The sequence below is a fragment of the Lagenorhynchus albirostris genome, chromosome 2 (assembly GCF_949774975.1).
Source record: "Lagenorhynchus albirostris chromosome 2, mLagAlb1.1, whole genome shotgun sequence".
NCBI lineage: Eukaryota > Metazoa > Chordata > Mammalia > Artiodactyla > Delphinidae > Lagenorhynchus > Lagenorhynchus albirostris.
Genome location: NC_083096.1, coordinates 105,079,555 through 105,107,412, shown reverse-complemented (window position 1 = coordinate 105,107,412; position 27,858 = coordinate 105,079,555). Strand labels below are relative to the sequence as shown.

At 35.8% G+C, this 27,858-nt stretch overlaps 1 protein-coding gene across 2 annotated transcripts in view; it reads right to left on the bottom strand.

Moving 5' to 3' along the window:
• EVI5 (ecotropic viral integration site 5) overlaps positions 1 to 27,858 on the bottom strand; it is a 205,972-nt gene that overhangs the window by 4,519 nt on the left and 173,595 nt on the right. For both annotated transcript variants that reach the window (XM_060139567.1, XM_060139568.1), the window contains one exon: positions 26,566 to 26,661. In XM_060139567.1, the coding sequence (XP_059995550.1) occupies positions 26,566 to 26,661 (96 nt within the window). The remainder of the gene's footprint in view (positions 1 to 26,565; positions 26,662 to 27,858) is intronic.

Genomic DNA, 27,858 nt, shown 5'->3' with positions numbered 1-27,858 from the left:
TTGTTCCTGGATTATTTTGAGGTAAATCCCAGCCATCCTATCAGTTCACCTGCAAATATTTCAATGTACATCTGTAGAAGATATGGACTTAATAAAGACAATACTCTGAACTATCACACACACTGTCTTAGAGCATGTCTCCATAATTTTGTGAATGATGATAATGGTTTACAAATCAATAAAATTTGCTAGGAGTCTCCATCCTGTTATAATATCCTAAAGACCACCATACCACTATCACTCAATTAGGGCAGAAATGCTTCTTCCCACTATTGCTATGTCCTTCTGTGTAGAGGGAAGGCCAGTGATGTATAACATTTTTGCCTTCTCTCCCCTATTCCTCCCAGGGAGAAGGAGTGACTTCTTTCACCAGGGGTAGGGAAGAGGAATGGCACATATTGCTCAGCTCTTTTCCCTCTCTTTCCATCTTTGGGAACCAGGTTCTGTTTCTCTATCCCTGGAATTTTATAGGGCCATACCCTGTGTGGGAAGGGCTATGCAGATCAAATGCCACCTATTACTCAGGGGGCGGCCAAGTCTGACAAATTCTAGAGTTCAGTATTGAAAAACCCATTGTTGCACACATCAAAACCACATTCTCCCAAACCAGTTTTATCAGTATTAAGGGTGATTTCTTTTCATCATCTGCCACTTCTTTGCCTAAATTCCCACAAATTCCCAAACCCACCACCATAGATACTACCACATCCACTATCATATAATTAAGACATCAGCTTCTCCTCAAGGGCTTATGTTTTAAACATAAAATTTAATTTTGATATTATCACCTGTTTATCTCATACACCATGAATTTTCTCCTACGATAAAGTAGAAGAGTTAAAAAAAATCCAAAACAATAAAAACCATTAACTATCAAAATCTACCTTTATTATCAAGAATTTGCTAAAAATATACTCCATGTCTCTTGTCCTTATCATTACTATCAACCTGCAATTTTGTTTCTCCAGGACAAATTCCTGGTCACTATCTTTCGAATCTTGAGATAAAGACAATGTGAAATATTCAGGAAATATTACATACACTTTCAAAACTAACGGTTCTGAGAGTAAAGACATTACAGCTTTGCCATAACACCTCCTAGCTTTCCTGATATTCTTCCAGGAAGAAGTGAAGAAACCCTAGCACTTCCCTGTTGGTATGTGACAATGGGAAACAAGAGGGATGCTGGGACTCAACACAACGATGTCTGCCTCAGGTAAACCTTCAGCCATTAAGAAATTCCTGTGCCCTAGGCTAAGAGAACATCATAGTGAGGTACAATGTAATTTAAGTAAAACCTTCCTCTTTGGCATAGCAGAAGGGATATAAACTTGGATATAAACTTGGAGTTGAATCTTTAGGGAAAGGGCACAGAGCACCACAAAGACCTCTCCGTGGTTGTGATACACACTGCATTACTACAACTGCCACACTCTGATGCAACATCCTATCACCATATTGCAACACATGATTTATAGCTCCAAGTGTAAAATTAAGTCAGTTGATGTCTTCCTTTTTCTTGTCCCCAAACCCTTTTTGAAGAAATAATATAGAGCACGTGTCTTCCTTCTTCCTGGCTATAAAGGAGGAGTATGGCGGAGGAACCACAACTTCCCAATTGTTTGGAAAGCTATGCTTTTCTTTGCTCTACCAAAATTTATTGCAATTAAAACATAGTACCCTCCTAACAAATGTAATAATCGACCTCAAATATTATATAAAGTGGACTACAGATTGAAGGGTCATTTATTCACTGTCAAAGGAGATGCAATTATTGCTTCTTTGAGAACTGCTAATGTAGAACAGCGAAGACATCGAGAAATTTTTTGGTGGAAAGAAGAAAACTGTGAAGGTAAGGGACGGTAAAACTGAAGCTATATCCTAGTTATCCCCTGGACCTAGGAGTGTGCATACTGGTTCTGAAAGGGAAGAGGCCTGTGGTAGGCCCTGAAGGTAGACATCTGGGCAAGGAATTCCAGGGTACTGAGTACGCAGAGTATGGTCTCAGAGGGGTTAGACTTCAGGTGCGGATGTCCTCTGGGAGGGCATCCTGTGAAAAGGGGTTTGGCTGGGAGAGGACCAGAGCTGGGCCCTCTAAAGTGCTGTCTTGGTTGCCTGCATCTAAGAGCTGTACTGCTTACCCTTATTACTAGACTCTTGGGAATTAATTATATTTAAACAACAACAGAGACTTCCCTGGTGGTCCACTGGTTAAGATGCTGTGCTTCCACTGCAGGGGGCATGGGTTTGATCCCTGGTCGGGGGAACTAGGATCCCGCATGCCGCATGGTGTGGCCAAATAAAAAGAAAGAAAGAAAACAACAACAACAAAAAGCAGACAAGTAACCTTCTTAACCCAACCCCCCTAGAAAAACTTTCAGGGATATTACCAATAACAAACTTAGATTAGCATATCTCAGAACATGGCCCACTGAGCATTAGCATTAGGATAACCAAGTATGCCTATTAAAAATGTAGAATCGCTCCCCAGATTTAAGGATCCCAAATATGGAGAGTATATTTTTTACAAGCATCTCAGGAGATTTTGATGTATTCAGAGAATCACTGTGGCAGATCCTATGTTCAAACCAAATGGGGCTGACTCAGAAAGGAGTTGATTTACCTGAAATGCAACTATCAATTATGCAGGACAAAAGTGCTCCTGAACTATGAACATCTACCTGTTTGTGTCTGGTATACACAAATGGACACCATCTTTCAGTAGTACAACCAAGCTGTTGTGGGCCAATTCTACTATGTGGCGGTTGAAACAAGGAGCGGTCTGTTGAAACCTCTTTTCCTGAAACTTTCTTCTGGTCTAAGGGTAGAGTCTACGAATGTATATGTTCAAAAAAGCTGAGTAATTTTGATGTACATCCTAGGATAAGGACCACTCTTTAGGCCATTTTTTTTGTTTGGTTTTGTTTGACATCTTTTTTGGGTCAATCACAGGATAAAGAATCTGACAAAAGCTACTGCCTTTTGTCTTGAAAAGTATACATACATACTAGATGGAGCATACCCTTTTGAGGCCCACTGTCTTTCTAATTTTAGGTTAAAGACTATAGGAATATCTTCGTGACACTGGGAACAGCAATGACAAAAACTTCAATTGTGAAATACACTCATATCGTGGAAAAGAAAAAAATGTATTATTTTTCTGGGTGAAATTAGACATAGGTTTTAAAGTCAATGAATGTGCCTAGAAGTACTTTTGAGATTCACCAAGGAAAAAGAGGCACCAGGAGTCTCTGAATTGTATGTAAAGGGATTCAGGAATCTCTGGATTCCCCAAAGAAGAATCTCAGCAGGATCATCCTACAATGACGGTCATAGTCAATGAATCCTACCCAGGCATTCAGAACTTCCCGTCAGATTTTTAAGTTCTTTAGTCTTTTTTATTTTTTTTATTTTTGGCTGCGTTGGGTCTTCGTTGCTGCGCGCTGGCTTTCTCTAGCTGTGGTGAGCGGGGGCTACTCTTTGTTGTGGTGCGCGGGCTTCTCATTGCAGTGGCTTCTCTTGTTGCGGAGCATGGGCTCCAGGCACGCGGGCTCCGTAGTTGTGGCCCACGGGCTCTAGAGCACAGGCTCAGTAGTTGTGGCACACGGGCTTAGTTGCTCCGTGGCATGTGGGATCTTCCCGGGCCAGAGCTCGAACCCGTGTACCCTGCATTGGCAGGCAGATTCTTAACCACTACGCCACCAGGGAAGTCCTTAAGTTCTTTAGTCTTAAAGTTTGCGTAGAGAGTAAAGTATTACCAGACATTTGAGGAAAGCATCTAAGAGAAACCAGAAAAAAAGAAACTAGAAGTTAACAGACTATTTGTGGAGAAGAAAACTTGATGCTGCATCCATGTAAAAAAAAAAAAAAAAAAGTGATATTCTAAAAAAGGGTCTTAGACATAAATTTCTCTGACCTGAAAGACATGTGCTTTGAAATTGAAAAAGCTGTCAAGTGCCCAGGACAATGGATAAAAGTAGACCTATACTACAGTACATCACAATAAAATTTCAGGACACTGGGAACAAAGAAAAGACAAAGTATCCAGCCCAAAACAACAAGTTTTACATAAAAGATTAAGAATCAGAATGGTATCAGACAATTACAGCAATGCCTCCAAAATTCTGAGAAAAACATTTCTAACCTATATTTTAAAAAGTTGTAATTACCTTAAAAATTTTTTTTATACCCATACAAACTATCAATTAAATGTGAGACTAAAATATGAGTTAAAAGCTTAAAGGACTTGAACCGGAATCAGATAAATCCTTTTATAGTTTATCTTCCATCGTTTTTCTCCCCCTCCCCCACACCAAAAGGTAGGTGATATGCTCCACCAAAATGAAGTACACCAAGAAAGACATCCTTTTGTTTTTGATCCAGGAAAAAGGAAGTCTAATACAAAAGTGAGGCAAAAGGAATTCCTACAATAATAAAAAAAGCTCCCAAGATGACATCTGTGCAGACCTCCAGGCAGTCAGACCTCTTTGAAGGAGAACAGCAGGCCAGAGGAAAGATTTCTTCAAGAAGGTGAAATTAGTAGTACATGTAAATTGTTTGAAAAGAAAAGATTAACACATAACAGGAGATTTACACTGTATTAGAGGAGAGTTACGCATAAGAGACCACACCAAGAAAATGAAAAAACGAAGACAATCATTTGAATAAATGTACGCAGATAAAATGATCACAATAAGACACTATTTCCATACAATTGAATGCTATTTGGCAATAAAAAGGAATGAAGTAGTGATATATGAATGAACCTCAAAAACATTAAGCTGAGTCAAAGAAGCCAAATATAAAAGACGACATATTGCATGATTCCATTTATATGAAATGTCCAGAACAGGCAAGTCCACAGAGACAGAAAGTAGATTAGTGGCTGCCTGCGACTAGGGAAGTGGGGGGAGGACAAAGGGAATGGCTGAAAATGGACATGAGGTTTCTTTCTGGGGTGATAGAAATATTCCAAAATTAGATTGTGGTTATGGTCACACAACTCTATAAATATACTAAAAGCTACTGAATTTTACACTTAAAATGGAAGAACTTTATGATATGTAAATTATATCTCAATAAACCTGTTTAAAATAACTAGAGCCAGAAAAACAAACTCTCCCCAAAATATTATTTTTCAAACTTCCCTGATAAGACCATCTTAGAAATTTGTTAAAAATAAGATTTTCCAGGCCTGTCTTTGGTCTACACTCTACAGGAGAGGCCTCTAGGGAAACAACTCAGGAGCTTTAACACACACACACACACACACACACACACACGAAATGTACCTTTCTTAGGAGTGGACCCCTTCCAAATCTTTGAGTAGGGTCCTGGTTTCTCTCCAAATGACTGAGTCTGTACCAGTAATTCTTTCTGGTTAGAAAGTATCGCATGGTGTCACACACATTGGAAAGGTCCCATTAAAGAGATGAAGCGTGTACTAAAAGTATGGAGGCAAGAGAGAGGTCTGAAGAACTGTTAAACAGTTTAATATTAGCCTGCTAAGGGTGTTGGGCAGTGCAAATTGCTAAGTCAAAGAAGTCAATCTGAAAAGGCTAAATACTGTATGATTCCACCCATATAACATTTTGGAAAAGGCAAAATGATGGAGACAGTAAGTAGACCAGTGGTTGCTAGAGGTTCAAAGAGAGAGAAGGAAGAATAAATAGGTAGAGCACAAGAGATTGTTTGGCAGTGCAACGCTTCTGTATGATACTGTAATGGTAGATACAAGTCATCATACATTTGTAAAAACCCACAGAACGTATTGTACAACACAAAGAGTGCATCCTAAAGTAAATAAGGACTTTGGTTAATAATATATCATATATTAGCCTATGTATGACACTAACACAAGATGTGCATAGGGGGAACTGTGGAAAGGCATTGAGGGGGTGTACCTCTGCATTTTCTGATCAATTTTTCTGTAAGTGTAAGACTGTTCCCCAAAATAAATCTATCAATTAAAAAAAATGAGATGTTCTGTGGTATTCTTCTATGACCACAATGCTATAATATCAAAACTGCTTGAGAAAATTTTGAGAGTATGTTTGTTTCAAGGTAATGTTTAGGCTCGTGTTCTTTAAAAAGATAAAACACAGTAAAAAGCACACAGATTTTAAGTGTACAGGTTGATAAACTTTTACTTATGTATATGCCCATGTAACTACCATCTGGATCAAGATACAGAATGCTTCCAACACCCCAGGAGGCTTCCTTGTATCCCTTCTTCTCTGAGTGATAACCCTACATTCCCTCAAAGGTAGCCACTACTCTGACATCTATCACCATAAAATAGTATTGCCTGTTCTCAGACTTAATATAAAGAAACATGTGGTATGTACTCACTTGTGTCTGGCCCCTGTTACTCGACATTATGTTTGTGAGATTCATCTACGTTGGCATGTATAGCAGTTGTTCACTCTTTTTCAGTGCCATGTTGTATTCCACTATGTGAACATATCAAAATTTAACTATCCATTATAATGTTAAAGGCTTTCTGGGTTGTCTCCAGCCTACTGCATATAAGGCTGCTAGAAACATTCTTAAATATGTTTTTTTGGTGAATATAAGCACTCATTTCTCTTGAATATAATTGCTGGGTCATTGTGTTAAGCTCTAGTAAATTGCCAAGCCATTTTCCAAAGTGCTGTAACATAAGCTCTTTAATTTTTGCAAGAAAACTTTTGCCTTACCTTCTGCCAGGTTGGTCGTTAAAGCAAATTAATGGTCCCTTAACGGATCACACTGATTAAATTCATTCCAGGTTCTTATTAGAAAATACAACATTGAATTTTCAGCTGTCCAATCACATTAGCGAAGACATGGAATGTAAACTGGTGGTAGAAGTAAACTGGTGGTAGAAGTGTAAATCGGTAAAAGCACTTTTGAAAATGGTTTGGCAGTATTTACTAAAGTTGACCATCTATCTACATACCCTACACCTAAAATAATCACAGATTACAGTTTGCTTGGGACAAACTATTTTCATTCTCAAAAGTGGCCTGGTTTGAACGATAAATAATAAGTCACTCAGCAATTCCATTCTTAAGTATATGAACAACAGAAATAAATATAATACACTAAAAAAATTTATAACAGGGTTCATAGCAATTTTATTCATAATAACCCCAAACGGAAATAACAGTAGAATGAGTAAATAAGTTATGGAATAGTCATATAATTGACACAATAGAGTAACAAAAATGAATGAACAATTACTGCTACATGGAACAACATAAATCTCACAGTACTGAGCAAAGGAAGCCAAACACAAAATAATCCATTCTGTCTGATTTCATTAGTATAAGGTTAAAAACTAGGCAGTGAGTGGAAGAGTGACAAGGAGACTTTTGAAATGCTGGCAAGGTTCTAGTTCTTGACCTTGGTGGAAGGTTAAATGGGCATGTTCATTTTTGTGATAATTCATCAAGCTGGACACTTAGGATTTATGCATTTTTCTGTATATATCTTACACTTAAATTAAAATGTCTATTATTAAATAAAAGTCCAAGAACTAATTATTTTAACTGTTAGATTGAATCATATGATATTGCCATTTTTGTAAGTGAAAGTCAAGTATCAGCAATTTCATTTGGCTTAATTAACCTAATTTTTGGTTATTTTTGTATTATATATATTCATACAAACTGCCTCAAAATCTTTAGGGAACAAGGAGGGGTATAAATCTAAAAACAAACATTATCCACCATGCATATTAAGTTTCTTAGTTTCAATTATTTGTTTAGTTGTATCCCAAGACTAGGTGATCAATAAAGCCTCTCAAATATGCTTCCAAATTTATCTGTAGCTTGACCATTTTGATAATAAATTAGTTACATTCACCAGAACAAAACCCCCAAATAATCCTATAACAAAAAAATCAAAATTGCTTCTTTTATTTTTGAAAGTATTTTTTTTGTTTTCCAGTATTATTTTGATATTAATACTTTAAAATATTAGCATTTTTACAAACCATTTTTATAACTTTTATAACATTTTAAATAAATCAACAGGCATAAATATATTCACACATACCTTAATATTGTAGTGATTCACACACACATGTATATTTGACTTTTTATTATTATTACCATTATTATTATTATTATTATTGGCCGTGCTGCACAGGCATGATGGATCTTAGTTCCCTGACCAGGAATCCAACCCGCACCCCCTCTAGTAGAAGCATGGAGTCTTTACCACTGGGCCGCCAGGGAAGTCCCTGAGTTTATATTAATAGATATGTTTTTTCCAAATGATATGATTTAACACTGGAATATTTAAAATCAGTACTGTCTGGAAAAATACGGAATGGTTGGTTGCTGTACATATATTTTACCTCTTGTTAGCTCCTGATGATGGGGATTATTTCTTAATCATTTTTGTATCCTAGAACTTAGCATTCTGACTTGACCAGAGTAGGCACCTAAGAATGTTGAAGAACTACACTGAAAAGACAGCAGGATTCTTGAAAAAACCCTGGGGTACTGATTATTCATCCTGTCCTTTAAAATGCTGAATGAGAATACTAATAAGCAGACAGATGAAAGTGCTAATATACAAAATCCAAATAATGTACTGTTTCTTACCTGATGTGGATTGCTTCATCATGTTATGCATTAAGAGACAGAGTAAAAAAAAAGTAAAAACATGTAGAATTTATTTAAATAATACTTAAGACATTCTGATATACTCATTACAACTTAAAAAGTTAACAAAATCTTAACCTCTCACTATCAACAAAGAGTTTGGACTTAAGGATTTCTCTGCATGTATTAAGCAATGCTGACCCAAGAAAGCATTTAGTAATTAGAAAAGGAAAGTGATAAGCTAAGATATTATACAACTTATAAAGAATAAAGCACAAAATGCACTATAGGTAATAAGAAAACAGGAAACTGTCATGTTCATAGTCTGATGAACGTAGGTTTTGACAGGAAACAGCAGAGTTTCTAACTGTATGACAGTAAAAGTACAAACACTAAAAAAGAGTATTAAAAACTATTACAGTTGTTTCACAGAAAAATTGTATTAAAATTTTAAAGCAAGGAAAACCTGCAGGGGTGAATATTCTGAAGCCCCAAGGGACTTCATAATCATTAAGGATATAGAAGTATTTTCTGTAATTTTTCCTTAGTCTACTTCATTCGCTAAACAACTAAAGGTTAAGATTGAAGTTTCTTTTGTAAAACAGAGAAGTGTGATAGTTTTAGAGACATACAGCTTTTAAATATAACTTCTTAATAAATAACAGGAAAATCTGTCCTAAGAAAACTTGATCATTTGGGCTAGTGACCATGTAAACAGAGGACACGACATGTTCTCTATGTGTTTGCTTTCTTTCTGCACATTATAGAACAGTGGTAACTTGAAAAATGTTAGAGTTGATTTTATAGTTGATTTTAAAGAGACACAACAGGTTATTCTCCCTCCATTTTCAACATGTAGAGGTAACAGAGTTAATAATGAACACATATTTATATGATGCTTTACAGTTAAAACTGCTTCCATGTATATTATTTCAAGTTAAAAATTTTTCCCAGTGTGTATGCTTGGAGGCTGAATCGTGCAGGCAACTACTACTTTCTGAGATTCAGAAGAATAATAAGAAGGACTGCACTGAGTATTTTGAAAGACAATCAATCCACAACAAAGTGGAAAAAAGTCATCCACACACCAAAAAAACCCCTAACCAAATGAACTTTGATCGCTACTAGACAGGGTTTAAACCATTGAAGTGAGTCATGTGATACCAAGTGAACTGCAAAACAGTTGCAGTAAGTTTCCAAGACTGAGTCATATCAGATTATAAAAGCTCCTATTTGTACATTTGGGTTTGTATAATCAATCTTTGTAAAACACAGAACTATAGCTTTTAAAGCTAAACGTAACATTTCTATAAGTGATGTATAATATATATATATATATATATGGGCAGATGTACATAAAGTCCAATAACATAGATTTGTGTTTCTAAGTTATAAAGGCTTTACTCTTTTCTCCCAAAGTTTAATCAGTGATTTTGTTGGATTCCTTACAGAATAATTTTAATAGTTTTCCTTATTTTCAAAATTTAAAATAAATGTCAATGGGAAATAATACACTACATTTATTCTCAATTATACACACAACAAAGATTAAAACTAGCGATAATGTGCCCGTCTGGGTAGCTCAGCTGGTGCTGGGGACGGAGGTCGGCTCCCACCCTCTGCCCGCGAGCTCGGGCACAGCGGGCAGCCCACCCGGCCTCCCACAGGCTGAGGGGGCGACACTCCCAGCTTTAGGTCCAGAAGAGAGTGGCATTCAGAACACAGGTCACTCGTTCAGACAACAGAGCCAGTGTAGACCAAGTCCTAAGTGTGACAGGGAATGACCCAGGAAACTTTGGGTTTTTGAAGTCAATTCTTAATGTTCTATGTTGTTAATATCTTGAAAATTTGTTAAATGTTGAAAGCCTTATTACTATTTTCAGATCCTTTCAATAAACAGGCTTGTTTAAAAACAAAAACACCCAAAAAACTAGCGATAAACATAAACAGCCAAAATTCAGTAATTACCTACAGTAATTAAAAATCAGATTAAGTTTAAAAATTCAAGAATTTTATTGAAATAATATAAAATAGACAATGCTGAAAATGTATTTGGTTTTAATATATGTAAATCATTTTTTAAAAACTGATAAAACACTTAAAATTAAAAAAAATATAGATTCTATGTTAAATGTATAAAGTGCAATAGTTAAAACCTACATTATTAGAAGCAAAGAAAAAAAGTACATACCCACATTAATAAGTGAAAAAGGAGAAAAGTAAGGTTTGGAACTGAAGAAATTTATACTGTGCATTTGTTACCAGAGAAGGAGAGAGGGGGAAGAAATAAAAGTCATTTACAAAGAACTCTTAATCTTTCTGTAGCACATACTTAGATTTATCCAGTACACTTGGGCAAACAAAATGAAACTGCCATTGCCCTCTTCCTGGCAGCTGACACATCTTGATAAAATTGAAACCATTAACATTATTTAGAAGGTACTCTAATGTCAATGGTGATGAGGTTAGGAATATATGAGGTTCTATGTAAATTTATGACCAATTACAGGAAATAAATCACTTCACACTTGTTTCACTCTGAACTTTTAAAGCTACATCAAAGTACCACGTACATTTCATATGATTTAACCTTTAGCTGGAGCACTGAAAAAAATTCAAACCTTTAGCAAAACATCCTCATAAAAACGAAGCATTTCTTTTCGATCTGGATTGAATTCTTAAGAGGAATTATTCTTCTTTAAAGCTAAATCATGGGTTTTATCAGTCCATCCAATCAACCAAATTTTGAATCATTTATCTGATAAGGGATTAGTGTCTAGAATATATAAAGAATTCTTACAACTCAATTATAAAAAGACTACCCAATTTGAACTGGGCAAAGGGTCTGAGTAGATATTTCTCTAAAGAAGATATAAATGGCCAATAAACATAGGGAAAGACGCTCACTATCATAAACCATCAGGAGAATACAAATCAAACCCAAAATGATATGACATTTACACTTACTAGGATAGCTATAAAAAAAGAGAGAGAATAACAAGTATTGGCAAAGATGTGAAGAAACTAGAACCCTCATAAACAGCCAGCGGGAATATACAATGGTACAGCTTCTTTGGAAAACAGTATGGCAGTTCCTCAAATGGTTAAGCATAGAGTTACCACATGACCCAGCAATTTCATTACTAAGTATACATTCAAGACAAATGAAAATATGCTCACAAAGAAACCTGTACATAAATGCTTGCAGCAGCATTATTTATAATAGCCCCAAAGTGGGAACAACCGAAATGTCCATCAACTGATGCATAGATAAATAAATTATGGTATATCCATATGAAGGAATATTATTAGGCAATAAGAAGGAATGAAGTACTGATACATGCTACTATTTACATGGATGAACTTTGAAAACATTATGCTAAGTACCAGAAACCAGTCACAGATGACCACATATTGTATAATTCCATTAAATGAAACGTCCAGAATAGGGAAATCAATAGGGACAGAAAGTAGATTAGTGTTTGCCTAGAGCTGGGGGACGGGAACTTGGGGGAAATGAGGAGTGACTGCTAATGGGAATGTGATTAATTTTTGAGCGATAAAAATGTTCTGAAATTTATTGTGGTGATGACTGCACAACTCTGTGAATATATAAAAAACTACTGGATTGCACATTTTAAATGGGTGAACTGTACTGTATGTGAATTAAAGCTCAATAAAGCTGTTATATATATATATTAAATATCTACATCTATATATATATTTACATATATATCAGATAGCCATTTTGTGGATATGTTTTCAATGGAGATATTGCCAGACTGAAAAGAAATAATTTTCTATTTAGGAAATGCAGAAATTTTAATTGATTAAAAAAATTCACCAACAATATTAACCTTTAACATCTAGTTTTTTCTCAACAGAAAAAGAAATGATGGCTACCTTCTACAGTTTCATTTTAAACAGGCAGAAAATATTTGCAATAAAATGTTTAATCCTTTAGACTGAAGTTAAAGGAGATGAATGCATTTATAGTATTTACTTTCTTCAGAAACTAAAACTCCTGATGGAAAAATAATTTTAAATATATACTCTCTCTCTCTCTCTATATATATATATATGGCCACACACCCACACTATTTTATCACTGAACACAAAATAAGCTTTCAAACAGACAAGGCTAGTATCCCTTTCTTCCTCATTCGGAGGTGCTCACAGGCTGCTTAGTTAAGATTGGGTACTTGCAAACCACATGACCTCACGAATGCTATCTTATCATATCACAGGTTCCTCACACTGACCACAACAACTTAAATCAGACAGGCAGGAAAGGAGCACTGAGTCTTTGACAAGTATTATTGGTATGACATTTTCAGCTGTTCAGCTTGTGGGGAGTGAAAATCTGATTATCTCACGTCCAACTGCATCTGTGAGATACGGTCCATGAAAAGCACATGATTTACTGCACTAAAGACTTCCAACCACAATGTAAAATTTTTAGTTTTTGTAAATCAGAGAGAGTTAGCTATTCATCTTTTATCGATTTTCCTTTAATCGACACAGTAAATTTATGGAGCACATTTTCAAATGTTCCTAGTTTGAAAAACTGTCAATACTATGTTACTGTTTCTTTTTTTTTTTTTCTGCGGTACGCAGGCCTCTCACTGTTGTGGCCTCTCCCGTTGCAGAGCACAGGTTCCGGATGCGCAGGCTCAGTGGCCATGGCTCATGGGCCCAGCCGCTCCACGGCACGTGGGATCTTCCCGGACCGGGGCACGAACCCGTGTCCCCTGCATTGGCAGGCTGACTCTCAACCACTGTGCCACCAGGGAAGCCCTGTTACTGTTTCTTTTAAAAACTAGCATTTTAAAATTGAATTACGTGAAGCAAAAAAAAAAAAAAATTTTTAAAAATGACTGACTATATTTCAAAATCTTAGTGTAGTTGAAGAAACTGGACTAATACTTAAGAATAGAGCACTAAAAAACAAGTGTGAAGTACTGGATAGCTTGGTGAATAACAGCACAAGAATACCTAAATTAGATTGAAAAGATTCAAATTGGCTCTGAAATGCATCATTTGAACCAAAGCCTTAAAAGGAAAATAACTCATAACATAATCAAGGAAGAAGATTGTATTTTATGGATTTCCTCTTGTTTGATTAAGAAAGCTTTACCCTCAGCCATCAGATCAATCTCTACAAATGATTTTTTCACTACCACACACTAAAAACAGACTGATCAGGGGAAGGCTCTCTCTGGTTTCAGAGGTGTCCCTCTTTACTGATTTCCCTCCTACTTTTTTAGCTGTTCCTTCGTTACTTGCTCTCTACTTGCCTCCAAGCCTTTGCATATGATGGCTTCTCTACCTGAAATATCCTTCTACTTTCCTTTTCCTGGTTATCTTCTATTCTTCCTTCAATACAGAGTTTAGGCAGCCCCACGCCCAGATGCTTCCTCACGTTTCTGGGCCGTGGTACCATACGGTTCTACCACAGCACTGCCCATACTGACTGGCTCTCCCTACCAGTCTGAATTCCTTAACAATTGGGACTATGACTTTTCTACACCTAGCACAGGACTGGGATGGAAGGGACTTTAAAGATCATTTAGTATAACTGTTTTGGGATGTAGAAACTGAGGGAAAGCCTGAGGCATGCCTGGGAGCTAAAAGATGTCCAAATGTTCACTGAATGAATGTATGAAGTAAATTGGCATCCTAAGGTCACACAGTTAATCAGTGGCAGAACTAAGCCTACAATCCAGGATGACAGTTTCTCAACCACCTGCAGTAAGATGGAGAGCAAAGACACAAAATTCAGAAACAAAACTAAACTTATCAAATGAAAAAACCCAAAGAACAACAAACAAAATCCAGAAATGCTATTAAGAACCTGATAAATTGCATGGATATTTATTTTTCCCCTCTTCTCTATTTTATGAATGTGTTTGGCAGTAGTGACATGATAGTGAAGGAGAAAGTAAGAGGTGAAGAGTAGGGATAATCAGCTTTCAAATAAATGAAGGAAATTTAAAAACTGAATACTGAAGTCTTGAAACCTGAGTATATGAGTAAATTCACTGGATTTAAAAATCATAGCTCATTTTGGTTGCCCCATATCAGGTTGAATGAAATCTTCAAGCACACCTTATTAGTATCATTCTAAATGTCAACAAGTAATACCGTAGTCATGCTAAAACCTTATTGGTATCATACATATGATTGAAATGGCTTTAGGCATTTATATCTTATTTTCCTCATGTCTTAGATCTAAGAGTATACTATTAGATGGCCTCTTCGTGGGAAGGCTGAAAGCAAGTCTCTTCCACCCCTATTGAATTAAATCTGTTTAAGAACTGCTGTAAGTAACTATAAAAACTGTCACTCTAGGCTTTATAGTTAGCTCCATTTCCTTTAAAAAAATGCTTATTATCATCTACCTTTATTTCTCATAACCCAAGTGGTATTTGACATGCAGTTTCCCTTGAAGTGGTTTCTTGTGAGGTATGTTTCCAATCTAATAGTCATAAGAGTAATTGTTGGGACCATTTATTAAGCAATTTACAGATCAGTACAGTTGTCCCTCAGTGTCCAAGGGAGATTGGTTCCAGGACCCTGTGGATACCAAAATCCACAGATGCTCAAGTCCCTCATAGAAAATGGTGTAGTATTTGCATATAATCTGTGCACATCCTCCTGTATAATTTAAGTAATCTCTAAATTAGTTATAATACCTAATACAATGTAAATGCTATGTAAATAGTTGTAAATACAATGTAAATACTATGTAAACAGTTGCATGTGTGACAAATGCAGGTTTTGCTTTTTGAAACTTTCTGGAATATTTCTTTTTCGAATATTTTCAATCTGAGGTTGGCGGGATCCGCGGATATGGAACCCGCGGATGGTGAGGGCCGACTATACTAATAAACACTGTTTCACTACCTTACATTTGAAAATCCAGCTATACTCATTTGATGTAAAGTACTATTAGTGCCAGAAAACGCAAAAATGCTCAAAGACTAATGGGTTTGTAAAGAAAAAAAAAGATACTGAAGCTAGCCTTAAAGAGCTCCCACTGGTCAAATTCAGGACAATCTGAACACCATGAGAACTAACTGAATCCATCAGTTTATGGTACTGCGTCAGGACTTTTGAAAGACTCTAAGAAATATAAGGCTGAATAAGACAACTTTTGCCATCAAGGAATGCACAGCTTAGCTTGCCCTGGAGCATCAAGGACAGTATAACAGCCACTAATTAAAATAAATGAAATTAAGTGCTGTGTTTGCTCCCATTTCTGAACTATCAAGTATTATCAGTACCAACCACATAGTCTTTATCAAATTAACTGTTCTGCTTCTTCCCATCAGACTGTAAATTCCTTGAGAGAAGGACTACACTGTACTTCCTATAGTGTCTGGCACAATATCAGGAAAAATTCCACCTGACACAGCTTAATATCCAAGTCTGACTTTACACTTCTAACGGGTTCTGTTCCTTGGCCAGTGTGATATTATCTCTTGAGGATATTTACTTGGTCCTTAATTCTGAGTACTTGGTCCTTAATTCAGATCTAAAACCCTAGTTCTAGATTGCTTCTGTATTCTCTAAATTGGTTGCTCACCCAGAGTTTATCCTAGAAATCTCATTACAAACCCTTCTAGAGGCATGTCCTACTTCAGTCAATATTCCTAAGAGTCTTCTTTCCTTGGTATCTCATCTTTTCTATGTTCTAATTTCTTTTCCTGCCTTGTTTTCTTTTTTTCTTTAATTTATATTGGAGTATGGTTGATTTACAATGTTGTGTTAGTTTCAGGTGTACAGCAAATTGTTTTATATTTTTAATTTTTCTTTCCTAAGTGATTTCATTATCTCACTCTCTCCTACCATACCTTTTTTTTCATATTCTCATGATTCAACTCCAATTCCTTAATGAAATTACCATCATTAGAAACACATGTTTCATTGACAAATTAAAAAATCTCTTTTTACCTACAGTAGGAACAGGATACACAGATGCATGTAATTAGGTAGAAAACACTCTTTTTATGAATGTAACATAAAACTAGAAGATGGTCTAAAAGTCTTGAATAAAAGTAAGGTATCCTGTGTGGGATTATTATAGATTTCTTTATATGAATGTGGTATTTCTTTTTGGAGGCAAAGAATGAATGGAAAGATATATATCCCTGGAGATTAAAAGAAAAATTAATCTAGAAACAATTGCTGGAAGTTTGGTCACCAGTTAAATATCAAACTCATATATATATATATATTTTTTTTCCTATATATGTATCTCTGAAAATCATATATATATGATTTTCAGATTCTTTTCCATTATAGGTTATTACAAGATATTGAGTATAGCTCCCTGTGCTATACAGTAGATCCCTGTTGTTACCTAGTGTATATATAGTAATGTGTATATGTTAATTCCAAACTCCTAATTTCTCTCCCCCTTTCCCCTTTGGTAACCGTAAGTTTGTTTTCTATGTCTGTGAGTCTATTTCTGTTTTGTAAGTAAGTTCATTTGTATCATTTTTTAAGATTCCACATATAAGTGATATCATATATTTGTCTTTCTCTAAATAACAGACTCTTGAAACAGAATGTATTGAATAGCTAAGCTAATTTACGTCCTTGAGTAAGCTTGTATTTCTTAAATAATATGTATATATAAAATTGGGTTGACTATTTTTACCTGGTTTCTAGAAATGTCAGATTTGGCTAAAAAAATCTCAGTTGCCTCTGTTTTCAGAAAATCATCTAATATTTAAAAGCTAAGATTTTAGTGGTAACCACTGGAAACTGAAGCAGAATCTGAAGGGTCAAGTCCCCAGTCTCAGATCAAATAAAAGTTCAGATCCTGAAGCTGAAGGAAAAGTAAAGAATACTAAGTGAGAGTAGATTTCTACTATCTAGACACTGGGTTCTCATCTGAGAGAGGTAGTTAATTTTAATTCAATTAAACATCTATGAAACTCCTACTCTATCTACCATGAGACAGCTAAACTGGTCGGCAGGACTGGTAGGGCAGTGGGATGTAGTAAATCAGAGGCCAGAGCTCCTGGGCAGTAGTTCCGTCTCTGCCACCAAAGAGCTGTGCAACTTTGGGTAAGTCCCTTTAAGTCTTGGGCCCTCAGCTTCCTCATTTACCAAGTGAAAAACTAGATAAACTTTAAGAACATGCCTGGTTTAAAAAAAACATAAATCTGAAATCTCAGCTTTAAGTCTTTTACATAGTGATATTATTCCAGACATAAAATATTGTACAATAATTTTTTTAATCTTATGACTTCAAATAAGATAAGCTGCTTACCGAAGATAAAATGGAACATATAAGAGAAACAGGAGTAATAACACTCATTTAAAGAAGTCATTAAGAATCAATTTTTTTTATCAGTAAATGGAGGTTGTAAGATTAAAAACCAGTGCTAAACGTTTCATTCAAGGGCCTTAAACCAATTTCCATAGGAATACAATTATAATCTCTCATTATCTACATAGGACCTTTTTTTGGGGCAGCAGAGAAAAAGAATTTACCTGCACTGAGGCTTGTGTGAGCTCCTGCATGGTACTTCACATTGTTCTAACTAGAGAAAGAACAAGTTGAAGGAAATAATTTTTTTTATTAAGAAGCTTCTACACTGAGAAACCTAGCACTTTTCACTGTAAAAACATACATGAAGGCTTAAAATTCCACATTTTGAAAAATTTCTTAAACAATAACCTTAAAATTAAACTTCAATTATCAGGGCTTCCCTGGTGGCACAGTGGTTAAGAATCCGCCTGCCAATGCAGGGGACACAGGTTCAAGCCCTGGTCCGGGAAGATCCCACATACTGCGGAGCAACTAAGCCTGTGTGCCACAAGTACTGAGCCTGCGTTCTAGAGCCCACGAGCCACAACTCCTGAGCCCGTGTGCCACAACTACTGAAGCCCACGCTCCTTAACAAGAGAAGCGACCACAATGAGAAGCCCGCGCACTGCAATGAACAGTAGCCCCTGCTTGCCGCAACTAGAGAAAGCCCGCAGGCAGCAACAAAGACCCAGTGCAGCCAAAAATAAATAAATTAAAAAGTAGTTGTATTTCTAAAAAAGATAATTCAATTATCAACAGCCAACCGTACAAACAGAAAACACTATTTTTGATTCTTATTTCTGCCTCCAGATACAGATTGTTGTTATCAAAGCTGTTTGTAAGAATGTAAATTCTATTCTAGGTTACCACTCTGTAAACTAGGTAATATACTCAGAGCTTTGCAAGATTTAAAAGGAAACAAACACTGGTAGAAACAGTAGCATAGAATAAGCATCCAGTTAAGAAAACAAAACCAAAATCACTCAGTTGGACAAAAAGAGGAAAAAATAGCTGTCAATACCTACAGAGCCAAATGACTAAGTTCTTTTCTACCTTTATTCTGGTTTTAATGCCTAGATGAAAATCAATGTTTATTGAGTCTTTAAAAAGCTTCTTCTTCTTCTCTTTTTTTTTTAATTCAAGTTCAAGTGGTTTTATTAACTATTTTTAAACTGAAAAATACAGGGAAGAAAAAAAGACTCAAACAGTACCAAAGGGTCATCTGTCATTTGACCCTTAAAGATTCTTATTTCAAAAATTCTAGTTTGATAACAAAATGAGTATACATATTAAACATATTAAGAATGTTTAGGACATTAAAAATACATTTTGGTAGATATTTAATTAAATCCATAGCTCAGGTATACATAAACAGAGTTATCAGAATTTAAAAACTTAAATATTACATGTATAAATATTTCCTAAGCCAAACTGTAGTAAGGGCTTTGTTTAGATTTCTTTTTATTTACTCAAACTCCTAATTTCATACTTGGCTAGAAGAAAAAAAAGAAGATTCTAGTGACATACGACAACTTAACTTAAAAAACCTGCCTCCCCAACAAAGGAGACAGGAAGACAGAAGATCTTTTGGAAACCAGCACAATGTCTATCCTTTGAGAGAAAGTTGGTTCCACTTACCCGGATTGTACGTTGTTTAGAGCATCCTGTAATAGTTCTTTCTTTTTTTTTTTTGTCCTGAAATAGCTAACAGTTCTCTAATTTCTTCAAGAAGGAGGTGTTAGTAATCGTTCAGTGACAGACCATAGATCGATCCTTCTCAAGTTCTTTCATAAATCATCCTCCGTTTTCTGATAAATGGTAAAAAATGATGACGAAACCTCTTTACATAAATTCATTCTTCAGATGGATCAGGGAAGTTTAAAAATCTAATTAAAACAACTATGCTGAAATGCTTCTTTCTTGAAAGTCTCCTTTTGGGGGGTTCCTATATCTTCACACTTCCCAGTTCCCCTCCTATCCCACTGGTGGTTTTAGCCTCCTTTGCTGGCTCTCTTGACCTTAAAGGTCAGGAGCCCACAAACTTGCTCCTGGACCTCCTTCTCTTTATCTACGAATGCCATTTATATGCCAATGACTAGTAAACCTATTTTTCGCCCTGACCTCTTTTTTAGAACCTCATACTCACATACCCATTGTCTACCTGCTATTTTCATTTTAATGTTTAACAGGAATCTCAATCTTAACATAAATAAAACAAAGCTTTGGATCTACCCTTCCCTAACCTCAGTAAGTGGCACCAACCATTCACTCAACTATGAAGCCAAAAATCTCTGGAGTCACTGACTGCACTCTCATGTTCCTCATACAATCCATCTGCAAATTCTCTGCCTCTAAAACATATCTCTAATACATCCACGTTGCTAAGATTTCCACTTCTGCCATCCTTCTAAGTCACCTTTGTTCTTACCTTGACTATTTTAACAGCCTCCTAATGAGCTTCCCTATTTCCATTCTTACATTCCTACAATCAATTCACCACATAGCAGGCAGGGCAAATCAAATCACATCACTCTTTGCTTAAATCCATTCCCACTCAACCAAGAATAAAATTCAAATGATTTATCCTGGCTTACAAAACACTGTATATGATTTGACTCTGTCTTCCTCTCTAATCTTACCTCATACCATTTTTTCCCACCCTGTGCTACACTCCAGCCACCTTAGTATGGTTTCTCAAAAAGTCCACTTCATTTTTGTCTAGGGTCTTTGTGCTAGTTGTTTCTTCTGCCAGGCATGATCTTTCCAATGTTTTTCGCACATCAGGAAGCTTCTTGGCATTCCTATCACAACTTATATGTTATGTTATCAGCAAAGCCTTTCACAATCATTTCTTCATTAAAAACGTTTTCATGGAGTAACTACCACATGCCAATATTGTTCTGCATGCTGGGGGGAAGGTACCCAATCTTATTAGTAATTAGGGAAATACACATTAAAACCATAATGAGAATCCTCTTCACAGTCAGTGACTAAAATTAGATAAAGACTGACAATCCTACATGCTGATGAGGATGCAGAACAATAGAAACTATCTTTACTGCTCATGGGAGTATAAATAACAGCAATGTTCTTAAAAGGCCAAAATGGAAGTAATTCAAATATTCACGAACAGAATAAATTGTGGTATATTTATACAAAGAAAAGTTACACAGCAATGAGAATGAATAACCTATAGCTACATTTAAAAATAACATGGTTAAACTGCACAAACAACTTTGAGCAAAAGAAGACACCAAAGAATATATACCATAAGAAGCCATTTATATAAAATTCAAAAACTTAAAACTACTGTATTAGAAGCTGATATTGTGGTTATTTTTGAGGAGGAGGGAGTAAGGAGAGGTTGTGAAAGAATATGAATGGAGCTCTGGGGTCTATTTCTTGGACCTGGATGGTGGTTACATGGGTGTGATTACTGTGATAATTTACTGAGCAACAAACTTGTCACCTGGGCACTTTTATGTAAGTTTTACTTCTATAGAAAAGTTTTAAAACAGTTTGTGTTCTTTAGACTGTTCAGTTTTTATGATTATGAACCCATACTATTACAGAATGTTAAGGATAATAGCTGATGGACTCATACTAGAAGGTCTTCTTTATGAAAAGAGCCATGAAGAAACTGTTGTTTGGTCTTAGTATCAGGAATAGGTGTGACTTTGGACAAGTTATTTAGCCTTGGTGAGCCTATAATATGGGAATAATAATTTTCACAGAATAACTGTGAAGATTAAAATAATTATCCAAAAGATCTATACCTGGTTTAGCAACAACCACATAGAAAGCTTAATAAAAATGGGGAATATTTGCTTTACATTGAAAAGCTACTAAGTGAATAGAATCAGAATTACTTTTGTGAGACTTTATGGATATAAAGCACATTAAAACTATTTTATTAAGACATAAAAATTGAGCAAAGCTGTATAATGGGGAAATATTTTTTAGTATAAGTGTACTATCTTCAGTCTGGAATAAATTTACCTATTCCTAGAACATCCACTGGAACACATCACCATCAAGAACAAGTGAAAACATAAAATTTGTATTCCAAAAACATTTTCAAATCAGCTGTTTAGCGTGCATTTTCGCGTGAAACAATACCGTTAATGGTAGCAAGGCTTCAAGGAACCCAGAGGAGCTTAGTCAACTGATAATTTGGGTGAACCATATGATTATACTTCTCAATATGTCAATACATAAATGAGTTCTGAGTACATTTCCTTTGGCTTCTAAATGAGATTAACTTTCTACCTCCTTCTATCTCCCTTTCCTGGCATTTAGAAAATATTCTTTGTCTTTAGTGGTCGGCAGCTGCAAGAAGACAGATCAGCATTGAAAAAGTAGATGGCTTATTCATTTCTGGAATCTACATTTTTGTTTTATGGCTCCGACTGAAATGTTTCTGATGTCCAATCTGCCTGAAAAAAATTTCATTTTTCAAAACCCAGCCCAGATGCTGTTGCCATCTTATCCCTGTATGTTTCAAAGGAGGCTATATAGCATATGGTAGTTAAGTGCATGGATGGGCTTAAAGTCATATAGTCTAACATTCTACCTCTATCACTGACTAGTGTATGACCATGGGGAGTTATTTAATACCCCAGAACCTCAGTTTTATGACAAGTAAAGCATGAATAATAATGATGCTGCCTATTTCAGAGGACTGTTGTGAAGATTAAAAGAAATAAAGGAAGTATAATACTTAGTACAGTGTCTGACACAGAGCAGCTGTTGAATGAATGGTAGCTACTATAATGCTATACTTTTCATTATGTATTACAATTTGTTTATTTGTACGCCTATATCCTTTGTTAGACTGTGAGCCCCTTGAGGCTATGGATTGTGTTTCAATCTTCTTTATCGTCAGTTCTAAACCCAGTGCCTAGTACAGAGTAGGTGCTGTGATGATAGATGGGTGAAAGGGCAGGAGGTGGGAAGATGGGATAATGAAAGCACTTAAATTGGGACCTTGGGTCTTTTCTATGTCTCCCACGAGGACAGAATGTAGGCTTAAGGGGAGGATTTAACCACAGCTCCTGCCAGGTCTGGGGCAGCAAGAGTTTCCACAGTGGCTTCTGTGAAGCTCTTGGCAGGGTAAAAGGCTTCAAATTAAAAGATTGCTATGGTAGGTAGGTAATATTAGAAGCAAAATTAGGTGGTGAGGGTAGGAATCACAGGAGTTGGGAGTCACAGAAATCACATGGATGGATGACAGTAAGGTGCAGAAAGTGAAGCTAAATCTCTATTTGCAATGTTAACAGAGAGAGCCCTTGTGGCTAGGTCAACTGCAGAATTTACTTACTGGATATATGCAGATTCATGTGTCAAGGAGGACAACACAGTTAAAATATTGTCATTAATTGACATTCTTAGGATTTTAAACATCGATGACATGTTTTCTAATCTAATGTCTCTGTAAGCAGCACAGAAAAGAACAGGCCAAACTGGATTAGGTCCTGGCTCAACCATTTATTATTTGCATCATCTTGGGAAAAGTTACTTAATCACTGTGAGTCTGTTTCCACATCCATTCAACTGAGGATACCACCATCACATGGGATTATTATGAAGATTAGTAGTAATAAATATGAAGTATCTGACACAATGCTTGGCCGACAGACCAATGAATAGTATCTACTATTGTTATTTTATAGATTAACAATATATTCAGCCATTCATAAAAAATAACCTGCTTAATCCTCTTTACTATTTCATCCGGCTAACTATGCTAAGTGGTCATAGCTGTTATAACATGTACAACATTGCTGTATCTTCAGGAAGATGAATCTACAAAGTTTGTCTCACTATTTCCTTCAATATTTAGAGAAGTACAAAGATCAGCTAACAAAGTGACTATTAACAGTCACATGCTCAAATACAACATTAACACTTAAAAGTCAATTCTTATGTTGAAAGCCAAAGATGCTGGCAAATTTTAGCATACAGACAAAAGTTAAGTTGGAGCAATTAGATTGACTTCAGTTATCTTTTTTTTTTTTTACCACTGTGAAGTGCTATACACAAGAATGAAAAAAACACTAAAGAAGTGACAACTTGTTTAAACTTCTCAAGAACCTGGTCCAAAAAAGAGTAATTTTTATAGTAAGTTGACTACAACCATTTATCTCAGTTTAAATGTTCACTTGTTTTCACTTATCCTTTCTTTAGTTATAAAACTTTGAACAGGTGCATATATTAAAATCTGCTCAGAAAACATAATGAAAAGAAGTCTCCAACTGGAGACCTATAGTGGTTTCACATTATCTATAATAGTAAACTTAATCTCTTCTAGCTTTGAAGATTCACCATAAGCTGGCTCTATTCAGTCTAACCTTATTTCCACAACGCAGTCGCATTAATTCTTTTTTTAAAATAAATTTATTTATTTATTTATTTATTTTTGGCTGTGTTGGGTCTTCGTTGCAGCATGCGGGCTTTCTCTAGTTGTGGCATGTAAGCGGAGGCTACTCTTTGTTGCGGCGCGCAGGCTTCTCACTGCGGTGGCTTCTCTTGTTGCGGAGCATGGGCTCTAGGAGCGTGGGCTTCAGTAGTTGTGGCACGTGAGCTCAGTAGTTGTGGCTCATGGGCTCTAGAGTGCAGGCTCAGCAGCTGTGGCGCACGGGCTTAGCTGCTCCGTGGCATACGGGCTTTTCCCGGACCAGGGCTCGAACCCGTGTCCCCTGTGTTGGCCAGTGGATTCTTAACCACTGAGCCACCAGGGAAGCCTAGTCGCATTAATTCTTAATCAAATCTGGCCTCCTCTAAACTCCCAACCTCATACCCACTCTCACCTCTGTGTGCCTGTGTGGTCCCCAGCTGTACTCATTCTCCTCTCTACTATGCTTTCTAACTGGGACTTGGTTAAGCCCAGGACTCTGGCCTATTCTGAATCACCTAATTAGCATCTTATCACAAACTGTTCTAGTTTTTAATTTGCACAATCTAGCTCTCTATTTTAACAGAAGAAACTTCTACCTGTTAAGTAATTTTCTTTTCATGTTTGCATAATATAAAAGATTGCTTTCACAAGCCACAGAAAAAAACCCTACCTACATTAAAGTTAAACCTCATGAACTATTATATTTTCTGCCATTCCTGATGAGGAGAATATCTTTATTTATTTATTTATTTATTTATTTATTTTTTGCGGTATGCGGGCCTCTCACTGTTGTGGCCTCTCCCATTGTGGAACACAGGCTCCAGACGCGCAGGCTCAGCGGCCATGGCTCACGGGCCCAGCCGCTCCGCGGCATGTGGGATCTTCCCGGACCGGGGCACAAACCCGTGTCCCCTGCATCGGCAGGCGGACTCTCAACCACTGTGCCACCAGGGATACCCGAGAATATCATTATTTTTAGTTAAGGTACATTCCTTATCACTAGATGTCAAAATTATAAATGGGAGATTGCTTTTAGTCATAATTTCCTTTGGGAAAATCTTTGAACATAAGGAATAATTCTTAAGGTTCTCAAAAGAATAAGGGTTTCTAGAACATGCTTACTTGTAACTTGTTCTTTCATTCATGGCTATCAGATCAGAACAGATTATAAAAAATGCACACGAATAGGTAAAGATTATACATGATCCTGAATCCCTCAAATGTTATCAGAGCTGAAAATCAATATTTATAGGCATGACCTCCCAAATTTCAGAACAAATTAAATTAAACCACATCTAAGATTTATCATTTTTGTTAATGTTTTGTTTTTTCATTCAGATTTTACTTAGATTGACTGCCTCCAGGAGGTATTACCCAAAACACTTAGACTTTCACTGAAGAGTGTAATACCAGGAAAGGGTAATATCCAAACTTTTTCCTTTGAGGTTTAAATTAATTTAGTGAAGAAAATGAGTTTCTTTCTTAACAAATGAGGTTTATGTTACCCATTCAAATCTCATCACTGTGAATAAACATTATTGTACAAATAATTCAAGGTAAGAAACACACTTTTCCATTCATGTTTAGCCAGATATTTATCATTAAAAAAAAAAAAGGAAACTGACCTAGAGCCACATTAATAAAAAGTGTCTCTCTAATCAAAACACGTTATTTTAAATAATTTAAATTACCTAGTATACTATCTAGTAAAACTATCTGAAAATTTCATGAGCTGAATCTCACAGATTGAAGGCAGTGCCAGTTTAAAAAGTATTCAGATACTAAGAAATCTGTTAACTGATATTAGGCAAGTATCCTTTTTTGCAATCTCGGTAATACCGCTTGGGAAAAAGAAGAGTAAAAAAAACTTCCCTCTATCCACAACGGTAAATACCACAAATCTACTATAGAAGTAAAAAGAAAATTCTCGTTTAATTTAAGTAACTTTGACACCTAGACAAACTACCTTTTCAGATCACAATAAAAAAGTGAAATATTTGCCATACAAATATTAATTGATCGTTTCAGATCATGATTAAAGCAGTTTAAGGAAAATAAATCCTCAATATTGGAACAGAAAAATTCATGTTAAAAAGAAGATAATCTTCCAAAATATTATTATGAATCATAATCAAAGATTCACAGAAAATATTTACCATGAAAGAGTCAGTCATAAGCAATAATAAAGTGTTGTGTCAATACAGAGGAAGGAAGAAAGAAATATGTGAAGATCAAAATTTATCACTTACCTCATGATTCAGCTCTGCTATCTGATCTTTCAGTTCCCTAATGTACTGGTTAGAATCAGACTTGTTAAGCTGTCCTTGAAGCTTTCCTTCTTCTTTCTGTTTTGTGACAATACAACAAAGCAAAATCAAGAGACAATTTTCACAGCATATACTCGAACATTTGAAGATACAGGACAGCATAAGGGCATATCCTTTAATTGGCTAAATTCTGAACAAATCTATTCTCAAACTATTTCTGTACAATAATTAATAGTAAACTATATTGAATATTTCTAAATAGTGCTTATTAATTATATTAATACAATTTATAAAATGTACCTTTTGAGAGACTCTTAGAAATCAATAATCAAATGGGTCTACTAGTGAAAAAAATTACCCTAGAATTCAGAAGCCATTTATCCAGTTATTTTGAGGGCAAATGCTTTTCTATCCGTTCTGTAAGAGATTCAATGCTTAGCTGAGAAGGTTGTAAGCTTCCTACAGCTACACTACGAACCTGCTTTTGCTGGGGAACAGAGAAGGAAAAAAAACAGGTTCTCCAAACCACTCTTAAAAGGGGAGGACAGCTCTGAATCTCTTCTGTTTAATTAGTTCAGGAATGTGATTAAAAGGTGCTCCAATCCTAAGAACTAGTTCTAGAATCATGCTGGGATCATTTTCCAGGGAAGTAGACTAGGAAGGGGAGGAGCTGCCTTTTTCTTATACCACCTGAAAACAAATGTACTTTGAAGGTAAAGAACTTATTAAAGAGTGAAAACAGGATTGTTTTTGTTATCTCCAGATTATTTGTTTAGGAAGTTGATGCTTAAAATGTTAAGAAGCTCTGATGCAGAGACATCTACTGAAACTACTCATGCCAGAAAAGTACCAATTCACTTTCAATAGTCATCACTCAGTTTCCTTCCATGGAGACAACCACTGTTGACAGTTTTTTTAGTGTAGTCTTTCCATGGTATTTTCTACATATATAATCAAACACACATGTATACCCACATATTTTTACTCATACTACTGACACTATACAAGCTGTTCTACACTTGCTATTATCTCTCAAGAATACAACTTGAAGATCATTCAATATCAGTATACATAGAGCAGAAAGATAATACATTTTGATTTGAAAGAGCTCTGAAGTTCCTGTAAAAGTTATCTTAGTGGTATCTAAATATTTATCGGTTTTTTAAAAGTAGGTTTTAAAAGGTGCCTTAGGTTCTGTACAATTACCTTGTAATGGGTTGTAGTGAAGAGCATTTTCCAATGTGGAAAATGTTTCTTTCCACTCACAGTAAGAAG